Source organism: Athene noctua, chromosome 1 (assembly GCF_965140245.1).
Source record: "Athene noctua chromosome 1, bAthNoc1.hap1.1, whole genome shotgun sequence".
In the NCBI taxonomy this organism is placed as follows: Eukaryota; Metazoa; Chordata; class Aves; order Strigiformes; family Strigidae; genus Athene; species Athene noctua.
Window position 1 is genome coordinate 249186874 of NC_134037.1, and position 24911 is coordinate 249211784.

The following is a 24911-nucleotide window of genomic DNA, read 5'->3' on the forward strand; positions in this document are numbered from 1 at the left end:
TACAGTCCCTGAGATCTGCTTTACATCCTATTCAGCCAACAAGAGCTACTAGTCCTTCTCAGAGTGTAGTTTTGACTCAGCATTTGGAGAATTAAATTCATGCCTGAATTTAGTGGAGAAAGAATGCCATTACCTTTTTTTGGTGTCATTTTAATTAGTTTTGCTCATTATCCCTAGAGTTATCTAGAAGAAATCTGATTCATGAACATACACTCCATATTGCTTCGGGAGTCAAGCTGGGACATGTCTCTGTGTTTAGTTATTAATATTTCCCTGTAAGTAGCTGAAGAGCCATACCTCTTTCCCATACATAGGTATTGTTCACCACAAATATATGTGTACATACATACACGTATATATATGTATGCACAATTCATAAGTTATCTCCTGATCTCTGATCTTCACATTTAAGATTTAGAAAAGGCAATTTTGGCATCATCTGGTTCCCACTGATCTCCCTGATCCCTCTTACTAATCCACTCAGTCTGACTGTGAGGCTGACCTTTGAAAATTCTCACCATGAGCTCTTGCTCTGGCTGAAGAATAGGTGCTTGCTGTTCATGTTGGATTATTCTACCCATTCTGCCACTTTCTTACTGCATGATCTTGAACAGGTTAGTTAAATGCTGCAGACATAATATCTTTGGGACCTGTTTGCTGGAGTGGTCTGTGGGGCGCTGTTTTACCCCACTGTGGGGTAAGGTTTGTAAGGAAAAAGGCAGAGGTAACAGAGTATCTCAGTATAATTCAGCTCAGAAGTTGAGCAAGCAAGAGAGAGATGATAGGAAACTAATCTTCATTTGTTCTGCTGTTCACAGAACTGTTGTTTCTACCCTAATACATTTTGGTTTTGGGCTATAGCCTGTATAGTGCTGCAAGTTTAAGGGTCGAAAGGATGATCCAGGAAATTACAGGCTTGTCAGCTTGACTTTGATGCCCGGGAAGCTGATGGAGCAGCTCATCCTGAGTACCATCACACAATACCTGTGGGACAACCAGATGCTCAGGCCCAGTCAGCATGGGGTTATGAAAGGCAGGTCCTGCTTGACAAACCTGATCTCCTTCTACAACAGGGTGACCTGCTTATTGGATGAGGGAAAGGATGTGGATATTGTCTATCTTTATTTTAGCAAGGCCTTTGACACCGTTTCCCACAGCATTCTCCTGGCAAAACTGGCTGCTTGTGACTTGGATGGGCACATGCTTTGCTGTGTAAAAAACTGTCTGGATGGCTGGGCCCAAAGAGTTGTGGTGAATGGAGTTAAATCCAGTTGGCAGCCGGTCACGAGTCGTGTCCCTCAGGGCTTGGTTTTGGGGCCACTCCTGTTTAACATCTTTATTGATGATCTAGACGAGGGGATCGAGTGCACCCTCAGTCAGTTTGCAGATGACCCCAAGCTGGGTGGGAGTGTTGATCTGCTCGAGGGTAGGGAGGCTCTGCAGAGAGACCTGGACAGGCTGGAGCCATGGGCTGAGGCCAACTGGAGGAGTTTCAATAAGGCCAAATGCCGGGGGCTGCCCTTGGGCCACAACAACCCCCAGCAGCGCTACAGGCTTGGGGAGGAGTGGCTGGAGAGCTGCCAGTCAGAGAGGGACCTGGGGGGCTGATTGACAGCTGGCTGAACAGGAGCCAGCAGTGTGCCCAGGTGGCCAAGAAGGCCAATGGCATCCTGGCTTGTGTCAGCAATAGCGTGGCCAGCAGGGACAGGGAAGGGATCTGACCCCTGTCCTCGGCACTGGTGAGGCCGCCCCTCGATTCCTGTGTTCAGTTTTGGGCCCCTCACTCCAAAAAGGACATTGAATGACTCGAGCGTGTCCAGAGAAGGGCAACGGAGCTGGCGCAGGGTCTGGAGCACAGGTCGTACGAGGAGCGGCTGAGGGAACTGGGGGGGTTTAGTCTGGAGAAGAGGAGGCTGAGGGGAGGCCTCATCGCCCTCTACAGCTCCCTGAGAGGAGGGTGCAGAGAGCTGGGGATGAGTCTCTTTAACCAAGTAACAAGCGATAGGACAAGAGGGAATGGCCTTTAGTTGCACCAGGGAAGGTTTAGTCTGGATATTAGGAAGCATTTCTTTCCAGAAGGGGTTGTTAGGTGTTGGAATGGGCTGTCCAGGGAGGTGGTGGAGTCCCCATCCCTGGAGGTGTTTAAGAGTTGGGTCGACAGCGCTGAGGGATCTGGTGTAGTTGGGAACTGTCACTGTTAGGTTAATGGTTGGACTGGATGATCTTCAAAGTCTTTTCCAACCTAGACGATTCTGTGACTCTGTGAAGTTGTAATATAATGTATGTTCATGATGCTCCTTTCTGATTTTAGCATCTGTGAACTGTTTGTCTGACAATAATGTATTTGTTGATTCTTGTATATATATCAGATCTATCCTTTGTCCCCAGTTTTGGTTTTATTTCCTCTTTTTTTTTTTCATTAAATGATGTTGTGAGTATGACCTGTTGATCATAGATTCAGACATGTTTAGGTTATTGATTAATTTATTTATTAGGTAGCTAACTTCTGCCTCTTATCTCAAAACTGCTCTGAAAACACCTGTTCAGTGAGGTTTGAGAAGAGGGGATCCCAAACTTTACTTCTTTTCTCCAAGCTATTTTATTCTGTCTTCAGCCATGGACTTCTGCATAAAGATAGTACTGTGTCCCCCCAAGACCTGTCTAGGTGTTGCTGTAGTGTGTGTAGCACCTTTAAGACAAACTGAGACATGAACAGTAAATCTCATTTGCTATCCATTCCTTACCCAGGTTCCTTTTCACAGTAGCAGTCACCAGCTTTTGCATCAGTGATGTGTATAAGACACAGGCAAACGATACTTGTCTAAGTTTTGTTTGCCACTAGATTGTTCTCTACAGAAATCCTTTCTCTTTGGGAAATCATTTATCTTATTACTTATGATTGTTTGGTTGATTGTCAAAAAAAAAAATTTAATCACAATTGTTATCTTTTATTTCTGGAAATTTAGTATTATGCAAAAGCTTTGCTGAAGCAAACCATCCGGGAGTCAGTGCATTGAGGTTTGGATTTTGAGGTCTGGGTCCCTAGTCAGTTCTGAGTCTCTTTATCTAATATAATTCCAATACCCAGACTTGGAAAAGGTCATCAGAAATGTTGCAGAAGAGCAGGATTGTTATCAGAAAAATGCTCTCTATCATTTGAATCCTGTCTCAGAATGCTAATACACATAACACAATGCTATGCATACGATTTTCACATTTTGGTCATGGAGTTAAGAAGACAAAAATAACATTGCCCATGGTTTCTCCCCAGCAGGAATTAATAGGTATTGCATAAAACATTGCATCCTGAAGAACAGCAAGTCCTTGCTCTTATATTGTGTGTAATGCTTATACATCATCAGTAATTTTTGATGAGTTCTGTCCACTACTCTTTTCTTTCATTTCTTTGCCTGCATTTTATCTATTTTTTTAAAAAATGAAAACTTTTCAAGTTTTTTAAAGAAAAGGATTTCCAGAGATTAACGTACATTTTCAGCAACCACTTTCTAGTGGTAATCCCTCCACAAAACTGGAAAAAATGGTGACATACAAGTGATTGATGATTAATGATGGAGTTGTTTGAAAAGTTCTATTTAAAACACAACTTTATGAATAATAATTGAATTTTTATATTCAAGTTCAGATGTCACTTTATAAGAAAAGCTTTAGCATTTTTTCTCCCTCCCTTTATCCAACTACTTTTGTACTGATTTTGCCATAAACACAGCTCCGTTTTTCAGACTTTTTCTTTCAAAGGAATCAAAGACAAAAGTCAGTTGCATACATACTGTTGCTACTACTGGAATATGGGTTTTTTTTCAGCATCTTAAGCATGTGCTGCTACCTCTGAATGGACACAGATTATTGAACGATAGTAAGATAATACAGAGAAATCTTCAGTCTCTCAGTTTATTGAACATGCTAGCATTCTTCTGCCTTTAAAGACTAATAGTTTTGCTGGGATATGTTCAACTCCTTTGATGTTTAAATATTAGATGCTACAGCTCTTTCAGACAACATTCAACAGAATTGTTAATTCCATTCAATTCTTGATGGTTGGGAAAATTCTCTTGCTAATATGTATGCCATCTGAAGGGACCTTGTGCACATTTTCACACTAAAAAACTGGGTCCAGAGAATATAAGGTGTATATTGCTTGCATTTTAAATGTACTTCACAGTCAAGGTTTTGGTTTTGTATTTGCTTTCTTTTTTGGAATCGTTTTTTGATTCTATCAAAACCTCAAGGGAGTTTCTGCATTGACTTCTGTAGCATCTGAACTGGGCACATAGGAGTATGAAAAACAGTTACTTTGCCAAGGAGTTGTTTTCCTTGATCTGTTTGGCCAAACATTTGATTTTGCTCCCTCATGTGCTCTGAATGCAATTTGGAATTAATGCCTGCTTTTATGAGCAGCTTTTAAGGCAGGGAGCAGTGTCATGTCTTTCCCAGGCATCTTTACAGAACAGCAGCATCACAGCTGCTAGAAGAGCTTTGCAATCTATGTGTGTTAATTACTGCTAAAAAGGGCTTGGAACAAAGTAGGTATGATTCTATTTATGGATTTACTTAAAAATGAGGTCCAGCCCCAATGTCCCATTTGCATGCAGGAAGGAAGGCCACTGTTTAAGTCAGGAGTGGTTTGGCCCTTATCCATTTTCCTCAAGGTGTTCACTTCCGGGAGACCAGCTCCGGTCCCAGTAGTCTGGGGAGTGTATTTCATCTGCCCTTCCTGCATTCCCAAGTCCCTCATAAGAAAGAGTGAAGCCTTGAGAAATCCACTGCTAAACCTCACCAATAGGACTCAGCCACAAAGAAAGAGAGGCTCGATGAAAATACTTTATGTCCAAAGGCATTTTGATTTTTTAATCCAGTTCAGCTAGTCTAATTAAAAATTTTTACCTTATCTTGCAAACTTTCTTTTCTACCCTCAGACCACATAGTGTTTTTCTACTGCCAACACTAGATAGAATTAGTAATGAATCTGAGTGTGAAGTAACTGTTGCTTTTTATGTATTTTCCTATCACTTACCATTGTTGCAGTGATCTGGCTATTGTGCTCCTTCTCCACTTCTTTTCCTATCCTGTATGTTGTCATCACCACAGCTTTTGCAGAAGGGTTTTGCATAACCATATGGTGCATACCTCAGGAAATGCCTTGAATCCTGAGGACTACAAGTCACTGCCATAATACATTTCAAGAGCAACAGCCATGTTATAAAGAGACATCTCATCCCTGAAGGTGTCCCCAGTCAGTTGTGGCTTGCTTCTTTGCCAAGCCAGAGGAAGACTTCCAAGGAGTTGGTGGGCACTCATGTACTTACCTTAAAATGCACAGTGGAAGCTGGCACCAGTGTTGTTTTTCTGAGCATTGTGTATCTGTGGTTAAGTTAGGTGCAAAAACGTTGTGTAGACCTTTATGTGTTTGAAGGAGGGAGCAAATTGAGAAATGTGTTACCTATCATCGTGACCAATGATATGCAAACAGTCTGGTGGTTTTCTTTATGTATTTGTGGAAGCAGGGGAGGGAAGGGAAGGATGGTTTACGCAGCATATGATGTGATTGATCGACATGTTGACTAGTGTAGCAAAATCCCATCTATTTATATGGTTTACATCTTTCCCAACCATGAAAAAGGGATGGGGAGAAAAGAAACACAGAAACAAAATCCAGAATGAATTAAAAATTGGAGCCCAACCCTGTTGCTGATGAAACTAATGCAGCTTCAAGGAGAATAAGATCATGTCCTAAGAGACAGGTTATATGAACATCCACAACTATCATTGCTCCCTAATTCTGCTTGGCAAGAACAGTGGGGGCTTTTCTCTTCAGATTTCTGTTTTTCGTTCGGAATGTGCTTAAGCCCCTGGGTGTCTTCTGTAATAATCAATTCCCTTTTTAATGACAAGCAGGATCTAGAATAAAAGAAACTATAACAAGGGAGCCTTTCATAATAACCAATTGCAACTTGATTGTGGTTTGAGGTTTTTCAGTTTCTGTCTGCTTGGTTTCTTTTTTTCATGCTGGCAATGGCAATGAGAGGGATAATAAAACATACTGAGATCAGGCCTATTCTGGTAATCGTACTACTTCCGGCAAAAGTATAAAGACACTTAAAAAATACTTGTGCCGTGAGCAGATTCTGTTCAATAACAGCACCCTGTTTGTGTCGCTTCTTTCTGTAGTTTCTAGAAGTAGCTCAAGTAGCTTTCATTCCGAACGAAGCAATGTTTATGTTTTCTTTAATCACTATTTACTTTCAGTAAGAGAGCTTTTTCAAGTAATGGGAGTAAAACATATTTTTCTATCAATCAGTCTAAACATTAAGAAAGCTATGTAGAAAACTATTATAATTTAATCATCGATGTACTCATTTGGGGGAAAAAAAAATCACCAGAGGCATGCATGCAGAAGTGTCTTAGCTGTGTGTGCAGATTCTCAGAAAATAGCTGTGAATATATAATTCTGCATGCACAGAAATTGAGACTATCAACATTTTGACTTTTACCACAGTATGCAGTGCTCCATGGCATGCCTGATGAGAAGCCGATGTAATCTGCCAGAAAATACCTATTAACTCTTACAAACACAGGATCAGGAGTAATATGTGTCCAGTCAGTCTGTGTTTGGGACCTACTGGGTGTGGGCTGTGGCAGAACGTGGAGGATCAGGCCCTGCAGAAGGTGCAGTGCTCCCAGGCTCCCAGGCACCTAAGAATAAAGGCAGAAGTTTTACAGAGTGTGCCAGTGGAGTTCAGAAGTACAACTCTGCCAGAACTGTAGTATAAATATGATTCCCAAGTGGTATTTTTGGATCTAGCCACACTCTGGGGTATAAGGAATATGAGTAATGACAAACGTATTGATTCTCCTGATAAAACAATCCATTGTCCAATCAATCTGAATTGTAAATTTTGTCTGACTCCCAAGATAATTTAGATTCCCTTGGTGATATCTATTTAATATGTAACCTCCTAGGACTACAGTCTGTTTCCCATTATATTTGTCAACACCTACCATAACAGAGCCTTGGCCTTAGTCTGCAGGAATTAATGGATGTTAACAATATTGCTGCTACTATGATGATGTTAATAATTTGTAGCTCTAACATGTCTCTTGTCTTTTCCAGCAGCCAAGAAAACTCCCTTATCTGCCACTGTTGAATTTGGAGAGTAATACTACCTTTAATGTCCTTCCACTAACCTTAGATATTTATGGTAACATCAGATGCCTTGACAGTCTTTTCCTCTTGCTCCTTTAGTTTCTGAGAGAAAATACAGTCTGCAGGCTTCCTCATAATCAGCCGTGCAGTACGTTCCGGTAGAAAGTTGTCCTCTGCAAACTTTTTCCTTCTCTAGTAGTTGGTCCAGCTTGTGAGTGCTTGTCTTTTCGGGGGAGAAAAAAAATAATCCCAACATCTATGATGTACATTCTCAAAATCTCCAATTTTGAAAATAAATCTCCAGTTTTTTAATTTCTTTTTTTCATTGTTTATCTTGTTTCAAGCCTGCAGTTCACTTGACTTTTTGTCCTTTAATATTCCCTTTAACAAAGTGCTGTTGCCAATGTACTTTCTTGGCACCAGCTTATCCAAGCTTTTTCCTGAGCTGACTCCTTATGCCCTTGGATTTCTTGACTAATTGTTATAGTACACAAAGATTGATAATCCTGCATCTTGACTTGAACAGCAACCTGTATTTGGAGAATGTGAAGAACTCAGCACATATCTAATTTATTCTTAGGCTTTTAATGACTAGTTGGCATTTCTTTCAGGACTTGCTTCTTAAAAGCAATCTTTTTATGGACATATGGAAATATTGAGATGATTCAAGGAAGGGAGGAAAAAAAAGCATCCAAGTCAAATACTATGCCCAGGAATCTGCTATTGAAAAGATGTAGGTGAATTTTAAATTAAGAGCCTAAAACAATGTACATGTTTATGTCAGTAACACAATGTTAAAGAGATTATATTAGTTTTATAAAATACACAAATGACATAGAATTTGATAATTTTATAAACGGTAACCTGTACATTTTAATGTCAGACTCTTCAACATCTGCATTCTAGCTCTGTATGAAGTAGTGGAAATTTTATTCAAAAGGTGTGATCGGGAAAGGAAAATACATAACAGGAATTATGTTGCCTGGGTGAAGGCATTGATCATCACATTCTGGTAAAGGGCTGAGTGTTTTCCTTTGCTCTCTGGTAATGGCAGGGAGCTCAGAGGTCTTGCTCCTACCAGCTGAAGAACAGCTGGCGTGCTGCTCAGCCCCAGCTCCAGGACCGTAAGGGAGACCAGCTCCATTTTAGTCATCTGAACAATACTGATTTGCACCTGTTGATGAGCTGATGTTCTCTTGAGTCATGTGAGAGTACACATGGGTGAGACTTTCAAGGGTACCTTGCAGACCCCAGCAAATTATAACCCCACTAAAAGTGTGAAAAGTAGTGAATGAGATTAATGAATTTGGCTGAATGCAGCTATTTTTGTGACCAGAAGATAAATTATAAATAACAACAACAAAAAATTTGATCTATTGTTCTTTAGTATTTGTTTAGAAATACATGAAAAGTCAATGTTTTCCTTTGGATCAAACAATTCATCCCATGTTAATATAGGAATCTTCCCCTCCCCAGTTCAACCTATGAATGAAAACCATCCGTTATTTCTTCAACTGTAATTAATAGGTCAGAGAGGCACATCTTGAATTTTCCCTGATACCACTAAGAGCTGATTTAGTTCCAATTTCTCGTGAGTTCAGTGTATCACTGCACTGGGCATTTACTGCTCCTCCTTCTTCTCAGATTCTGCATCCTGCTTTTAAGAGTTTTCTCTTCCCCTTTTCATGTGCTGCTCTGGTCAGATCCTCAGCTGGTGTAAATAGCTGTGATCACTAAAAGGAAGCTGCTGATTTACAGGCAAATGATCTGGTTCCTGGTTGTCTTACTGCTTTATGAAAATGGTTTTGGCTAGCGATCTTTGTCAGTAAATGTCTGATCTGAGTTTATTAGCATCCTAATATGCCTCAGACAAGTGTTTTTTAAGGGTGTTTTCATTTTATTTCTTAGGAGAATTTTATGTTTATTCTTTCTTTATTACTTAAATGCTGCATTGAAGAAATGAATTGTCCATTGAGATGGGTTTAGCGGAGCATTAGTTTCTTTCTTGACAGAATGGTTCTCTGCATCCATTAAAAAGTAGGAACAAAAAAGAAAGGCATTTTATTTAAAGTTTTATGTATGAAATAACCAAGTAAATGTGTATATGGGTAGACTTGAATTGGCAGGTGGGGGATTACTAGTCCCTTAATTAAAGTGAATGAATCAGGAAAACTCATGTCAAACTTTACTTTGCGACTGTGTACGAGGCAGGCTGTGACCTGCAGGTCTGCTGGGATTTCAGGTTTTCCTGTTGCTTTTTGGGAATGCCAACACCTTCTGCCAGTGCATGCCAGCACTGAACCTGCTGCGCCTGGGCAGGCAGGGAGGGAGGGAGGAAGGGAGGGAGGGAGGGAGGGAGGGAGGAAGGGAGGGAGGGAGGACCGCCTTCCTGCCAAATATTTGCTGCACAAATCTTGGTAGTGTTTGCTCATGTCAGTGCGGATTTTAAAAGTATGTATGGACCTGTAATTTGGAGGGAGCATAAATGTGGGCAGCCTGTGCCATAGCACTCTCCATCCTATCCATAGCCCATGATGCTCTTGGGGAGTGCAGCAAGGGCAACGGCTCTGAAACACTGGCCCCCATCTTCACCACATCTGCACTGAAAGGGCAAGGACTGGGTTGGCAAATCTGGTGTGTGGGAAGGAGGTGGGGTGAAACGTCTGGGTGCATTTCCCCCAGTGCTCTTGCAGCTTCCCTGAACTGGCATCTGCTCCCCTCCCCTCCCACCATAGCCAAGACTAGCATGTCACTGGTCCTTGCAGCTGCCCAGCTTCAGCTGTGAGCCGAGAGAACAAATGGCTGAGCATGGAGCGAACCAGTGTTCATAACAGCTCATGAGGTTTACAATGTAGGAGGTTTGTTTTAGTAACAAATCAGAAGTGAAGGTGTGAGAAAGATGGAGCTGTTGTGAGATGAGGAGCACCCTGAGAATGCAAAAAACCCCAAAACCCACCCTTACTTTAAATCAAGTATATCAATACAGAGGCCAGCAACTGATAAGGCAGTAGTGCAGAGCTGCCTAAATAAAACACTACTTGTGCTACTCACAACTGATTTTAGTAACACACAGTGCAGCTGTTATTTACCAAAAATGTCAGTTATTTAATTATAGTTTATACTAGAATGTATTCAAGGTCATAGTTGTGGTATTTTCTTAATTATAGTCTAAGCTATAAAAGAAATTCAGAACATTTCACCCTAGGGAACCCAAAAATGGTTGTTTCCATTCCATCTTGTTGAGTACTTTTGAGTGTCTGCTGTAAAGTAGGACTTCTGAAGTCTCTAAATCAAGAAAGGTTTAAGATTTTATCCTTTGATGGACTATTCTTCCTTGGTTTCCATAGAAAAGACTGAGATAAACTCAGCAAGAATGACTGAAGCAGGTTGGAAGTGCAAACAAACAATGAAAAAAAAAAAAAGGACTCTGGATTTCTTTCGGACAAATAGAAACCAGAAAAATACAGTTTTGACACCAAATTTGTCATGAATCCTGTTTTCGTATCTGTTTTGCCAAGCTGAATTTTTTGCTTTTCTTTCTTGTGTCAAACACATGAACTTTAATATTTTTCCTCTTTTGGGCAAGGGTTCAACCTGGCAAGAATGAAGTGGCTTGTAACTGTTACTTTCTGATCTTTAAATGCAGTGAAGGGACATTTATTCTTCGTATTTTCTGGAAACTGACCAAAGCACAGTTTTAGGCAGTGCTATGGTGAATTTATTTCTCTTTTCTTGGTTCCATACCTTAGAATATCTGGCTCAGGGTTGCTGAAGCTAATAAAAAACCCCATGGCATCATATTTTCTGTTCTTGCTATAAGTGGAGGTGGACTGATGCTAAGTTTTTTGTCTTACTGGACTATAATCCTAGATGCCATAAAAATATGCAGAGCTAACTGAGTAGAAAGTCACTTATTTGGGTAGTCCAAAGAGTGTCAAGGTAGCCTTCTGCATTTCAAGCATTAGTGTGGAAAAACGTTTTCCTAGGAAACAGTGCAGTATGTCTCTGTCTCCAGTCAATAGCTCTGATGCAGGGTGTTCACAATATGAAATGATGTGAGAATGCTGTGTTTATTGGACTTTGTCACCCTTTTTATCTCAGTTACATAAGCCTCTTATCAGGCTCCTCTCCAGCCAAACAGCTGCTCAGAGCTGTGTTAAGTTGTCCACACACAGCTGTGCCTTTCCAGTGAACAGGACCTCAGCATGTGACTTTCATCTAGATATGCAACATCAATACCATCACAGAGCGGAGGTGAGACAGCAGTGAAATAGTCCCCTTTGACTTTTGAGTTGACACAGCGCTTAGGGATATGGTGTAGTTGAGAACGGTCAGTGTTAGGGTAATGGTTGGACTGGATGATCTTCAGGGTCTTCTCCGACCTAGATGATTCTGTGACTTCCGCAGACAACACAGATGGAGGGTGGACCTTCTCAGCATAGGGCTACCTGCAGGCTGCAAGCCTTGGTCTCCATATACTGGATCCCACATGCTCACAGGCAGCTACTCCTGTCATGCCTGAGCCAAGCATCAAAGTCCAGCCACATGCATACCACCACTGTGTGCTTCTCTGCCTTTTTGGTATGCAGTCTAGGTCAGGTAAGTCACAGCCTGAGATTTCTCCCTTAAATCTCCTGCCCTGACACCTACAGACATTTCTCCACAACATTAGGGCTTTCAGCAAAGTCGGGTCAAACTGAGTTTGATTGGTTCACCATGTTTCTGTGGAAGCTTCAAGGTGAGGGGGTGCTGATGCTGTCTGCTGGTTAATGGTATGTTGTCTCATGTGTCTTCTGAAAGCTGGAGGAGTGAAATGTGCTTCGTGTTCCTGCTGGCACGATCTAGAGCGAAAGCTGGATGAATTTATCACTGTAACTGCTCGATTCTTCTTCTGTCAAATATTTCACTGAATCCACAGTCAAAGGACAACTTTGAAGTTTGACTTTGCCTCTAGTGTGATTACACAGGGGACTCCAGCTTTCCGTTTAAAAGTGAGAGTTCATTGAAGGCCCATGAAAGTGAAGGATTATTTAATTCTTGATTTGCCAATGGTATACTCAGTCCTATTCAGAACATGAAAATATATAATGTCAGCTCCCCATGGGGTAGTAGCAGAGTCCTGAATATCATTTCCTCCATACAAATTTCAGTGTGTTTTCACCTGCTCATGCAGTAGCTGTTGTGGCTCTAACTTAACAAACATATGAGTAGGGAAACATATTACAAAAGCTTTGGGAACATGTGCAGCAGAAGGTCCCAGTCCTGCTCTGATAACACATTTTTCAGCTGGTAGTGTGTGAAGTGGAATTTATTTAATGGGTGAAATGAAAACCTTTCATTTTCTTTCACCTTTCACCTTCAGGAAGAAAACCTATGTGCATATTTTCATTTTATTGCAATCCAATTTGCTAGAAAAGGAGAAAACAAACCTACTGAATTAAAAAAAAAAAATATTATTCTTTGTAGTTTTCCCTTCCCATTTAGGGAGCATCTGGGTAAAGAACAAAACCTAGTTTTCTAAGGGCATTTCCCAGTAAGGGCTTTGGAATAGAAAATCTGGAGAGATATATTTGATTCTTTGTCCCATCACTGATTTGCTGAATGATATGTTTCTCCAGACTTTTTAGTTCTTCCATTCTTAATCTTGAGAATTGTAAACTTTTCAGAGGAGAAGTCGTCTCTCACTTTGTGTCCATAGTGCATAACACAACATTGATCAGAATCTCCAACCACCACAAAATTTATAATAAACATGTTGGGTTCATATAAACAGGAGCAAAAACCAATGAGATATCCAATGTTAAACAGAGAACTGTAATGCAGTAATCTTCTGACATGGATTTACCTTTATCTATGTGTGTCTTTACACTGCTTTTTTACTTTAAAAAAAAAAATAAATTACATTACCTTACACTTTATGTTGCCCCTCCAGTGTTGGGCACAACAATGATGAAACAGTTAGGGAACAAAGTTTTGCACTAGATGGCTCAACTCATGTAATAAGTATCACTAAGTACCACTGGTAAATTCCACAGTTGGACTAAAAATGACGTGATTCTCATTACTTGACATCCTTGCCCTCCCTGCAGAGCTGTGACCAGCCAGTCACACACGAAGCCCTGTGCCGCTGGGGCTGAGGGTGGGTGGGATGGCTGCAGCAGGGACTGCATGGGGCAGCAATAGGAGTTGAGCCTGAATGGCTGAATGGTGTGTTAGCTCCACAACTTCTTAAGCTCTTCTTTTTTTGTCAAACACCCACACACAGCTTAGAAGGAATGTTTCCCATCACTTCCTCTTGGTAACCAGCCAAACAGCTGCTTTTCCAGAAAGGACTTGGGAAGCTGTGATGTGTAAATCAAGCCTTTGGAGCCAACTCCATTTCCAATTCTGGTTTCAGCTTACAGTGATCACGATGTGGCTGTGTTGGCGTGAGAGATTGTTGCTGCATGTGGCACAGCATCTCCTGAGCTTGTGGGTTCTGCTGATGTACACCAGCGTCATCTTCCCAGCCACTGGTACCTATATATTGGCAGTGAATGAACTCTTCTGCCCTTTCGCCACATATAGTTTAATTCTTTGGTGCAGGACTAAGGAAATCTCTAGATAATCCTTTGGTGCAAGATCATAATAATAAAAGAAGGCCACAGCCAGGAATTTTATGAATGTGCCTGGAAACTTTGTTAAACTGCAGTATCTATTCACATGACGGCTCTGCAGCGTTCTAATGCCAAACCTTCAGAGAAAATTCTAAGCACTTACAGGAAAGATCCTCTGCACTTAAAGTACTCAGTATTTTCAGTATGTACAACTTGAATTGCTTTCCAGAACTGGGGAAATATTTCTCAACACAGGGGTTTTATCTAAATGATGGAAATCCATCCCTGTGGCCCTGCTTGTGTTCTGCCTCCATGCTGGAAAAGATCTCAATGTCTACTGCCCTCTTTACCCCAGTGCTGTGGTTTCCAAAAGAAAACTAGGGCATGGGGACTAAAAGGGAGCTGTGGTGTGCTCTGAATTAAACTGTCAAAGACCCAGGATGGTGTGCCCTGGAGTAGATAGTAGAAAAGCTGCTAGATCTTTACTTTGTGGCTAAGTCTTGGGTTCTGGTCCATGCTCCAAGAACTGCTTCTGCGTTTTACCTCTAACCATTGCTTGGAAGTTGGAGAACCCATCTTTGAAGCAGCATCCAGGATCCATTCATCCCTTGAGTGGAGACAGAAATGGTCTGAATTCTCTCAAGCAAATAGATGAATAACAACACAGGCTCCTATTTCCTTGGAAGAGATTTAGCTCTTAGGCTACTACAGAAAAAGGAAAGGACTACCGTCTAATCCTATTTCAATATAGTAAGATCTGCCTATGTTGTTTTTTTTTTAAAAAAGATCTAGGTAACTTTAAGGTACTTAGAACTTTAACACACCTGCCTTAAAGGGACCGAAATATCCCCACAAGTTTTTATCTTTGTGCAATCAGTTGATATACGGACCCTAAGAGACCAAAAGCATGCCCATGGCAGACTCAGTCCAAGGAAACGTCTGCTAGAATACTGTTGCCAGACTTTCCATTATAAAAAGTGACCTTTCACTCCCTTACAGAGATTTCAGATTTTCAGTACTGACATAGAGGGTAAGGAAACTTACATTAAAAAAGAAAATTGCCTTGATTTGTCTTTTGAAACAGCTTCTCCTTTTATTGCCTAATGTTCTAACGTACAACCTTCCACTCAGTAATTGCTTGTCTATCTGCTATGATACATTTAACAGGAGAAGCCTTTCCCCCTTTGACTGGATTTTCTCTTTCCTTTTATCGACATTTTTCTTTCTTTAAGGAAATGCCACATCTTAGTGAGTCTTAGGAGTGCTTGACAGAAACAGTTTCTAAAACATCTTAAAACAAATTATCTTTTAAGTCTTGAGCCATGCCAAACTTCTGAGGCAAAAAGTCCTTTCTTGAACATAAAAATTTGAAAAATAATGAAAGGAAAATTAAAAAAAGAGTATATTGTCATTACACCACAAAGCTTCCCGCAAAGATCTGCTTACTTGAAGCTACTGCCTAAACAGAAAAATTGTGAGTGCCTAAGTACACAATGCTCTAGTTCTTTGCAAAAGTGTGTGAGCTGAATTCTGGTATTCATATTCATGCTTAATAGCAATTGTGTCTATAACTGGCATCATCTTGTCTGAGGCACTACACAAGTCTGTTTTATACCATCCTTCTCATGGAGGTGTCAGCCCTCACTGCTGCTTCAGTTATCAGATTTCCCTTAAGCTCTTTGCAGCATCGGGAGAGTCATTTCCCTCTTTATTTTTTCTCACAATTTCTCAAGGTTTTATGTATTTTTATTCTCATGATCATGGGGTTGTTTGCATTAGTCTTACTCCACATCATTAAAGCTACACATTCTTGATATACACATTTTCCTTTTTCATACTTAATTATGGAATCCCAAGAGAATAATATATTCAGTTTGGTGTTGGTTTAAGAGTCCAACAGAGATATGCGTTTCAACACTACTGCCAATGAAAGAACAGCAGTTAACAAAGTTTTTTATATGACTCTAACATATGTTACTTTTCTATAGACACATTTGCTGTCATATAAGACATTCAGCATGTTCTTTTAGTAGAACAATGTCTCTATCAAGAAGTCAAATAAAAGTAAGTAATACAAGTCACTGCAAAAAGGAAATATTGCAGAGTTTGATATCCCCATAAAAATAAGTAAGGATTTTTTTTCTCGGTATTCATCTGTGGAAGTTTGAGGAAGGCACCTATCAAAGACCACAAAGAAGAGTCACAACCTTCATCCCACCAAAATGCAGTCCAGCCCATTCTTTATTTTGGGACTGTTTCTTTAGTACCACATTAAAAATGCAGTTATGATGATGACCATTCCACAATACAAATAATATTATTAAACACAAAATAATTCTTATCATAATAGTCTGTCTCTATAAATTATATGCCTGGACTTCCTTATCAATTGCCCACTTAATATTCTTATGAGTGGTCTTTGCTGAGGTCTTGTTCAACCATAGATTGGCTATGTAATGCCAAGACTCATGAGGTTGCTTTGCACAGAAGCACAGGCGGACTATTCACCATTCTGTTCTAAAATGGTCGATGGCTCTGAATTGAATTTTAGACAGCTGGGATTTTTTTTTATTTTTTGATACCTTCTGTACTGGTATTCTGCACTGGCTAATCTTTCTTCTTTCAACTACAGCTCACTTTTTCATTTCTTTGATATATCCTATGCAGACATAAAATATCTTCTAGCTAAGATCTCCACACAGCTCAGGGACGCAGAGAGAGCTGAGTGAGTGCACGTGAGGTCCGAATGTGGATAAACATGCACACAGCGTCTTTTGATATTGCTTCAGTGACAGAAAGGGTCATGTTTTGGATGTGAACTCTGATGATGCCCGAAGTATCTTTCAAGCTCCTGATAAAAAGAAAGGGCCTGTTGATAAGAGAAGGAGCAGGTACCTGGAACCGTTTCTTTGAAGTTCAGTGGCAAGCCAACCAAACTAAGAGTCTTTCATCAACTCCAGTGGGGTTTAAGTCCACTTCTTAATAGCTCGGTTGCTGGGTGGCATGGAACACATAGGGTGGTGTTAAAATGCTGCTCTTTTATTTGGGTCTTGATCCAGCAAATTCCTTAAGTATAAGCTTAACTATAAGGTGGCCTGTGGTCTCCTTGAAATAAACAGGACTACTGAAGTTCTGTAAAGCAGAAAGCAGCCTGAAATAATGCTTTGGACTGGATCCACTGGCCGAGTATAAAACTTTTTCATATTCATCTTTATACCAGAATTACTGTTTTCTCAGCTTAGTGATTCCATAAGAGAGAATTTAGAATTTTTAGCCTGGCCAGGGCTGTGCTATTCCTGTTTCATTACTGGAGATCCCAACACTTTCTCTTCCTTGGTCTGCCTTCTTGGAGAACTGCTGGTGAATCATGGTGGGAGCAGGTATGTTAGGCTTCTGTCTTTAAAAGGACACATGTCTAAGACAATTACTAACATAGTATTATTTTCTTCATTAGACAGCAGAAATGTGGCGTTGTATTCACTGGCTAGGATTCATTTTATTGTTTATGTTCACTGAAAAAAAATATTAACAAAGTAAATAACCTTATAGATTTATATCTTCCTTACAAGCTGTGATCAGCTATGGAACACACCATTTTGACTATGAACTCTGTCATCATTTCCTCTGATTTATGAAGAACCTTATGTATAACAAGTAAAGTGTCTCTTTATTGGAGAAGGGTGGAGAAATTTAAAAAAAAACCAAAAACAAACAAACAACAAAACAACCAGTATCTGAACAGTCTGCCGTAAATACAGCTTGCTTGGCATGCCTGTCCTCGAGATGAACTAATTTGTGGCCTGGATTCAAAAATGTTTTACTGTTCTTTGCTTCTCCCTCTCTGGATTCAGCTATTTAGATCAGGCTAATTTTCAACTGAAGGAACTGAAGAGCTATTATTCTTCCTGAAGGTTATCTCATTTGTTTAAAAACTGGTGGCAAACCATTGACCACTGTATTTGTTTCAAAGAGAGTAGCTGTGGGGGAGGAGGGTCATATCTGGAAAACTCCCACGTGCAAACTCCCAAGGTCCTTTCCTGAAATAACAAATAGTTTCACAAGTGCTAAAACGAACTTCATATGGTTTCCAGCAGCTCTCTCCTCAGCTGTGGCAGAGGATGAACTCATCAGGTTACATTCCATGGGATCTAAGAGGGTATATTTCTTGTTCTAAAACATGTCATAATATGGTGTCTTTTCAGCCTCTACCACTATATCAAAGTTGTTGAGGTTGGCCAACCACTTCTACAAGGGGAAGAAAAACAGAAGAAAACCTATAGACAGGACACCACCTTAGGAAATGAGGCTAAATTTCAGAAACCTTAAAAAAGTGGAACCAAATATTCCATAATATTGGTTAGATCCTTAGACAAGGTCATTCTCTGATTTTTTCTTCTTTCTGAAGGGCTTGACACTCACAGACTCTCCTTGCTCAATGGATATCCAAGAACAAATGTCAGATTATCTATTAGATAATTGCCTTTTTTTTTTTTTTTAATTTTTATTTTAGTGGAAGAATTGATTGTCTGTTAAATGATGATAATAAAAGCAAAATTATTTCTTTATTACGTATGCCATGACTGGGGGTAGCTTTAACAAGAATGTATCAATACATTGCTAAATCTTGAAAGGAAATCCAGGCATCCAGAGCAAATGCAGGATGAAATTTGTGTTTCTGAATTTTGCTGCTCATGCAGCACGGCATTAGGAGAACATGCTCTAGCTGGGAAGGAAAAACATTGGAAGTGCTGGGCACCCATGGTGGGGAAAGTCTTGAGACCAGCACAGTTTCCTAAATATTGAGCTGAACTTCCCAGTTCCCCACTTGACATCCAGCTGCCCTCCATTCAGGGGGAGGAAGGCAAACCCTTCTGAAAATGCTGCTGCTTAGAGCACTTAAATGGGAGCTCCTCTAACTTGGACAGCTGGACTATCATGTATACCATTATGTTTAAAATTAGTGGTTGGGAAAGAATTAAGATGAGAGATTAGTTCAGATAAATAAAATAGAGCAAGCTGCTTCCCAGTCAGTTCAGACTCTGCAGCAAATTGCCTCACTGTGAAGGATGTCTCCCAGCTTCCTTCCCACTCATCTTCCTTATAAAATAGTTTCGCTCCCCCAGTGAAAGGATGTCTTTGTATCTCCTGCCATCTAGAATATCCTCCTTCTCTGTATTGCTTAAATGGCCTTTTTGCCTTATGACTTAACACCCACTTTTATTCATTGTGAAGTGATTTTATATGCTTTTTAGTAAATGTGACAGGCAGTGTATTACCCACTGTCATCTTTTATTTACTTCTATAAAGCATTATGGAATACAGTTAGTATGTGACATTCAGGACACTGTATAATATTGCATCGTATTGCATTGCAGCATGGGACTGTTCAGGTCCTTGGAAGAGGCACTGCCTTTTCCTTTGCCTACATCTATTCTCAAGTGTTTTTTTCCTGACTTTCTCCATGGCCAGTGTCTGGTTTCCACAAGTTGCCCCAGTGTATCTGATGAGGACAATGCTTGTCTGCGTGGAAATAGTCTTGTCATTTTAGTCTCACACCTTAGTTGCTACAAGAAGTACAGGAGTTGCTCATATCTCCTCAAGCTGTTTCCCAGATACTTGATGATTTTTTTAGGGGCCTACCTCCAGAGACCGACTTCGGGTTGACTTTGTTCACAGGTCTGTCTAAACCAGTTAACTCTGCAAAATCACACTGAAAATTCCCATAGGAAACTCTAGTGCTTTTGGTTCCAGTCCTGACTACACCACTTCAGGTTGTAATTTAGTGTGTGGGAAGACAGGTGAAAGGGAATCAGGATGTTTGAGAGCTCCTGAAGAGTCTGTTTCATTGCTAGGTGAAGGCTCTGAGTGGCTTTGCATTTCATCCCATGTGAATTATAGGAACAGCAGCCGTTCTCATCAGACATACTTTCTTTGTGGAAAAGGCATATCTTCATACTGTAATATTTTTATACCCCCTATTTTACTATACTGAATATTGTCTCCCCATGCTTCTCTCCAGCCTTTCCTCTATAATGGCTTTACAGAATTGCCATGATAGAAATAACAAGTCATTGTGCTTTGATTTTTAATCTTTTTAATATGTGCAGCTTTATTTCTCCATTTACCTGTTCAACTTGGATACTGCAGAGCTGCACCAGCCGCTGCATTTCAGCGCTGATGTTGGTCAGCTATGACTGACTTGCTGGCAGAGCACCCTGGTGTGTGGGATCCAGAGTTATAAGTTAAATGAAAAGCCATGGCAGAGCCTATGTTCTTGGAGTACAAGAACACTGGTAACATACTTTCTCAGCTCGTGTGCTCAGTAGATTGCACAGATTTTTTTTGTTTGGGTGTATATACATAAGCACATTTAAAAGATACTGTCCCTAGCACTCGAATCTCAGCAGTTAACAACTCCAGATTAAAGCCTGTACTAGGATTGGCTTGGCACAGGGAACCTTCCCTCAAAAACATCAACCACATTGAACCACACAGTGAAATGAGTGCTGACAGTGGGAAAATGGCAAGGGTTTGCTGTCTAAGAAAGAAGAGCAAAGTACTCAGGTATAGGATGAGTTATGCCATGTTTTACTGCAGTAACGTTTGTTCTGATTTAGGGAATGGTTGGTTCATTCAAAAGTGCAGAATTTACTTTCATCAAAACTGGTTTATTTTTATCCCTTTTCTTGGACATTTTGGACATAGTCCTGTGAAATATGTTGTCCTCTTGGGCATACTGGGTTTTTTCAGAGTCCAAAGATCCTCAGCATTTCAGTAGGAACTCAGTAGTGTTGGCTGGACATTTTGTTTCATTCCAGATTAAGGAAAAAAACCAGAGGTGTCTTTATTTTTCTTTTTTTCCAGATAAAAAATATAATAAATTAAAATAGAAAACAACTTGAGTGCAGATGTTTCTGACAAAAATTACAACAGAACTGATAGTTGGGTGGTCTTTATTTTCACTGAACTGTCACTTCTCCAATGCAAATTGGTCAAAATGGAATAGAACAAAACAAAACTGGCTCATCCTGCACTTTGTGAGCTATGGAGTCAGGGCTGTATTTGCTTAGAAAGGGTGGCTCAGGGTGTGAGAATATTTCATCTTGAATGAAAGCATCTTAGAAAGATGTAACAATAGATCTTTGGAGATAGTTTTTACAGGAAACCTAGAATTTTATCTTCTAAGTTTCAGGTTCTTTGGAAGCTAGAATTATTACCCTGTCAGAGGGGTACAATGAACTGTTGACACACAACCATGCTTTGCTTACAGCTATGTGCAGCGAGGTATTTACAACCAGGAACCAGTGAAAAGCAACCTGAAATATAGATGTGCTTACCATGGAGTTTGTACCATTTCTCTGGTTTCCTGTCTTCCACAAGCATTTATGAAACAAATATATTTCTTTTATATAAAGAGCTTAGAAAGCTTCAAACATTAGATTTAAGAGAGAAAACTTTGATCACTCTGTATGATAGATGGCTGTGGCTGGTTGCTTATTTTGGCTTTGTATTTCCAGTGTTCATGGAGTGGCTTAGTGGGAGAAATATCCCCCCCATTTGCTTTTTCTCAGTAGCCAAATTCAGGAGAAGGCATCAGTTTTATATTTCTGTTGCTTATAGTGGAACTGGAGGTTGACTTGGCATTCAGCAGAGTACTGGAGGTGATGTCCAGTTTCAGATTAGGACACGAGAGTCCAGGTGTTTACATGAAAGCAAGTGTCCAAGTTCCTATAAATAGAGATTTGATCACTGCAGTTGGGTGACTGACTCAGTACCTGTCCGGGTGTAGCTCCCACGAGCTATGTTGGGAAAGCTTGCCCACACCCAAGTGGCTCCATCCACAAGACAGCACAGCTTCCACAGGACTTCTGCTGGGGGCTGCTGGATGTGCTGCTGGACCTCCCTGTCCTTGTGGAGTCTAGGCAGGAAACCTGCCTTCATCTGCGTCTTGCCTTGGAGCCTTCTGGTCCTTGAAATTTACCACACTAAAGTTGTCAATGCATGAAAAAATAGTTGCTTGCAGTTCTTTGATGCTGGGAGACAAATTCCAGTATCAGTAACAGCTGGACAATGCAAATGCATGGCGCAACTTAGAACACATTTTGACTTTTAGAGAGCTGAGTCTTGCCACAGTTCCTGTTATCCTTGGAGCCAGGGATTCACAGCAGCTGAGGCTTTACCTTGGTATAAATAAACTTTAGGAACAATTGAGTATTTGCTCAGGCAGAAGTTGTGGAATTTTAAATAAGTAAAGACTTGGTTATTTGTCTTGAAGTTGCTGTTGGTGGGACAGTTTCAGACTTCAGTTACATTGGTGTAAGCATGGAGTAGCTATTTGTGTTAATGATCCACAGACAGCAAGTGATTCACACCATTAAAATAAAATCAAAATGTGACTTAAGGTATGCTTCTGGAAGGAAATATTTAAGCACAACAAATAGACTCAATTGCATGCACTTTTCTACAGTCTTTTATTGCTGCTTTTGTTAAAGCATCTCTCCCCAGAGCAACAAACTTGGGAACAGGGCTGTCTTACCTTTTCACATCATTCTGTCTCACTTCATTGTTCTCAGGCTTGCAGCTTTTATTGAAGTTTAAATTAAAACCAAAACAATGAGAATGAAATTATATAATCAATATCAATGTAAAAGTAATTATATATATTGTAAAATAAAGAGTCTATATAACTGAGTACTGTTGTTCTTATTGTTTATAGGTGGTTGAATTAAGAGAAAATACACTGTACTTCTTATTTCATAATAACTGCTTCTAGACCCAACTTTTTTATGGACTTTAAATGCAAATCTGTGCTGTGTTATAAATTGTTGTGTTTTTTGCCTTCCTGTAACTGGAACAACATACTAATTTCTACAAGTTGTGACTACTAACAGAGAGCAATCACCTCACAGACTTGTACCGAAAAGAAGAGACCATCAGTGTGGCAGGGAATGGCTGCGTCCACAGTCCTCGCTTCCCCAGCAGTTACCCCAGGAACCTCCTGCTGACATGGCGACTCCACTCCCCAGAGAGCACCAGGATCCAGCTGGCTTTTGATAATCAGTTTGGACTGGAGGAGCCTGAAAATGATATCTGCAGGTGAGTGGCAAGTGAAAGTTTGTAAAGGACTCCTTAATACTACCTTTGAGCTTAAAGATGTTACCGCTGGCATGAGACTGTAAACCAAAACCTGGTATCTCTGGCTGGGTCTAGGATGTCCCTGCTTGGAGCACAGACCTCCAAGGTCCCTTGCAACCCAAACTGGTCTTTGAGTTTATAAATAAATTGAGCTGTCCTGGACTTCAAGCAGTTTTGGCAGGTTTTACTACTATCATATTTTAAACACAAGGCAGTTCTGCACTCAAATCCGGCTACCTAATGACTCAGGTACTACTTTAATAGGATTTTGTCCTCTATCACCTCTGTCATGTTTCAGCCAGGCAAAAATCATCTTTTTTAGTAGGTGGAAGGTTCTGGAAGGTGTGAGTGAGTAGGTACATGTTTTATTGGGGTGTGAGGAACAGATAAAAATGCATTGGAAAATGTAACTGTTCTTCAATTATTTGTTTATCTTCATTGTTACCCTTCACTGTAAAAGTTTATTTTAAAACTTTTAAATACAGGTCCACAAACATCAGTGTACTCTGCTTACTGATATATCTAATAAAGTATACTGTACTATATCCCAGTTGCTTGGGTTTCCCCTTTTAAGCAAAAGTGACCATAAACTCAGTTGATCTGGCTGATTAACCCAGGTGGATAAACTGCTTTGCATTAGGAGAACACAGAGGGGAATCTTGCCAACATTCACTAAAACAATATAAATCCGCAACGGTTTTTGTTCATATTTCTTTTATTCAGCTATCTGTTCTGCAGGAGAGATCAGGCTCAGGATTTCCGTGTGCTCAGAAAGGCAGAGTGCTGTGATGTCAAGTCTCAGCTTCCAGCTCTCTGCCTGATCATGTTGTTACTTACACCTTATCTATGCAGAGAACTGAGTTGTTAGGATTTCTGCACACCGAGTCTCTGCTTATCTTATCTTCTTTGTCAATTAATTTGCATTTATAGAGTTTGGCAGCTCTGCAGGGTTTTACAGGGTGGATTTTTTTTTTTTTCTTGTTTTGCTTTGTTAATTTTCTGTGCTACCAATAGAGAGAACCATTTGTGGAAGTTTGCTTTCCATTTAGTAATAAAAGAATGCAGCCTGAAACTGGTTCTCCTTCCCTGTGCTTTGATGGTCTTGGCAGCTGCTGCTCTTTTCTGGTACTATTGGTCCAAGATCAGCAGCAGAGTCAGTAACGACAGTTACCTCCTAGCACCACAAACGCTTTCGCAGATTGAGAGCCTAATGCATACAGAAGCAGCCTGTTAATATTTGCATAGTGGATAAACTGTGGCTGACCTTAAAGCATTGCAACTTTGAAATGGAGGGCTAATTTACTGTGCAAAAAAAGGATGAAGTATTCTCTGTCAAAAGCCATTAAAGGTGGTGGTATGATGAGGGAAGTCAAGCTGTTACTGGCATTATGAGTTTGGGGACCATCTTGGAATACAATTCGCTTGCTTTTTCCAGAGCAGCTAATTTAAGATGCAGAGAGAAGCAAAGACCTTCCATCATCCATAATGTCTATAGAAGCTGGAGAAATATCACATTCTTTTCTGCAGTAAGGAAGACATGTATTTGCGTATTACTTCTAGAGTGAGGAAATTCTCGGGCAGACAGCTCGTGATGGCTTTAAGCCTGTTGTGTGCATAGTCAGACTTTTTGCTAATGCTCAATAAGTTTTTCAAAACTAGGTCCTTTCTGCAACTTCAGTCCCTGACAATCACTGCAGTGGTGCTTTAGAAAGACACCAGGCATGTTTTAATTGAAATGAATGCTGAGAGCTGAGCATGTGCTTGAATGCTGTGCATATTGGACAAGTAATTCAGGACCTCTGCACCTTACCTGCCTTTTGTACTTGCTTGTGACTTTACGCTTTTTTTTTCCAGAAACTTCCTAGTGTTTTCATTCAATTTTTCATTAATGCTAATTATTGTAATTTGCATTCTATTAAGACTAAACTGATTGAAATTCATTCAGGCTGAGGAATGAGAAGTGTACTTTAGCTGAGCTGTTTCAGAAGGAGGGGAAATATTCAAGGTTGTACAGAATT

General features: G+C 40.2%; 1 protein-coding gene across 4 annotated transcripts in view; it reads left to right on the top strand.

Annotated features, from left to right (window-relative positions):
• PDGFD (platelet derived growth factor D) overlaps window positions 1-24911 on the top strand; it is a 147257-nt gene that overhangs the window by 62848 nt on the left and 59498 nt on the right. For 3 of the 4 annotated variants that reach the window (XM_074916394.1, XM_074916384.1, XM_074916415.1), the window contains exon 2: window positions 22650-22854. In XM_074916394.1, the coding sequence (XP_074772495.1) occupies window positions 22650-22854 (205 nt within the window). The remainder of the gene's footprint in view (window positions 1-22649; window positions 22855-24911) is intronic. The other variant, XM_074916405.1, reaches the window with a different exon arrangement.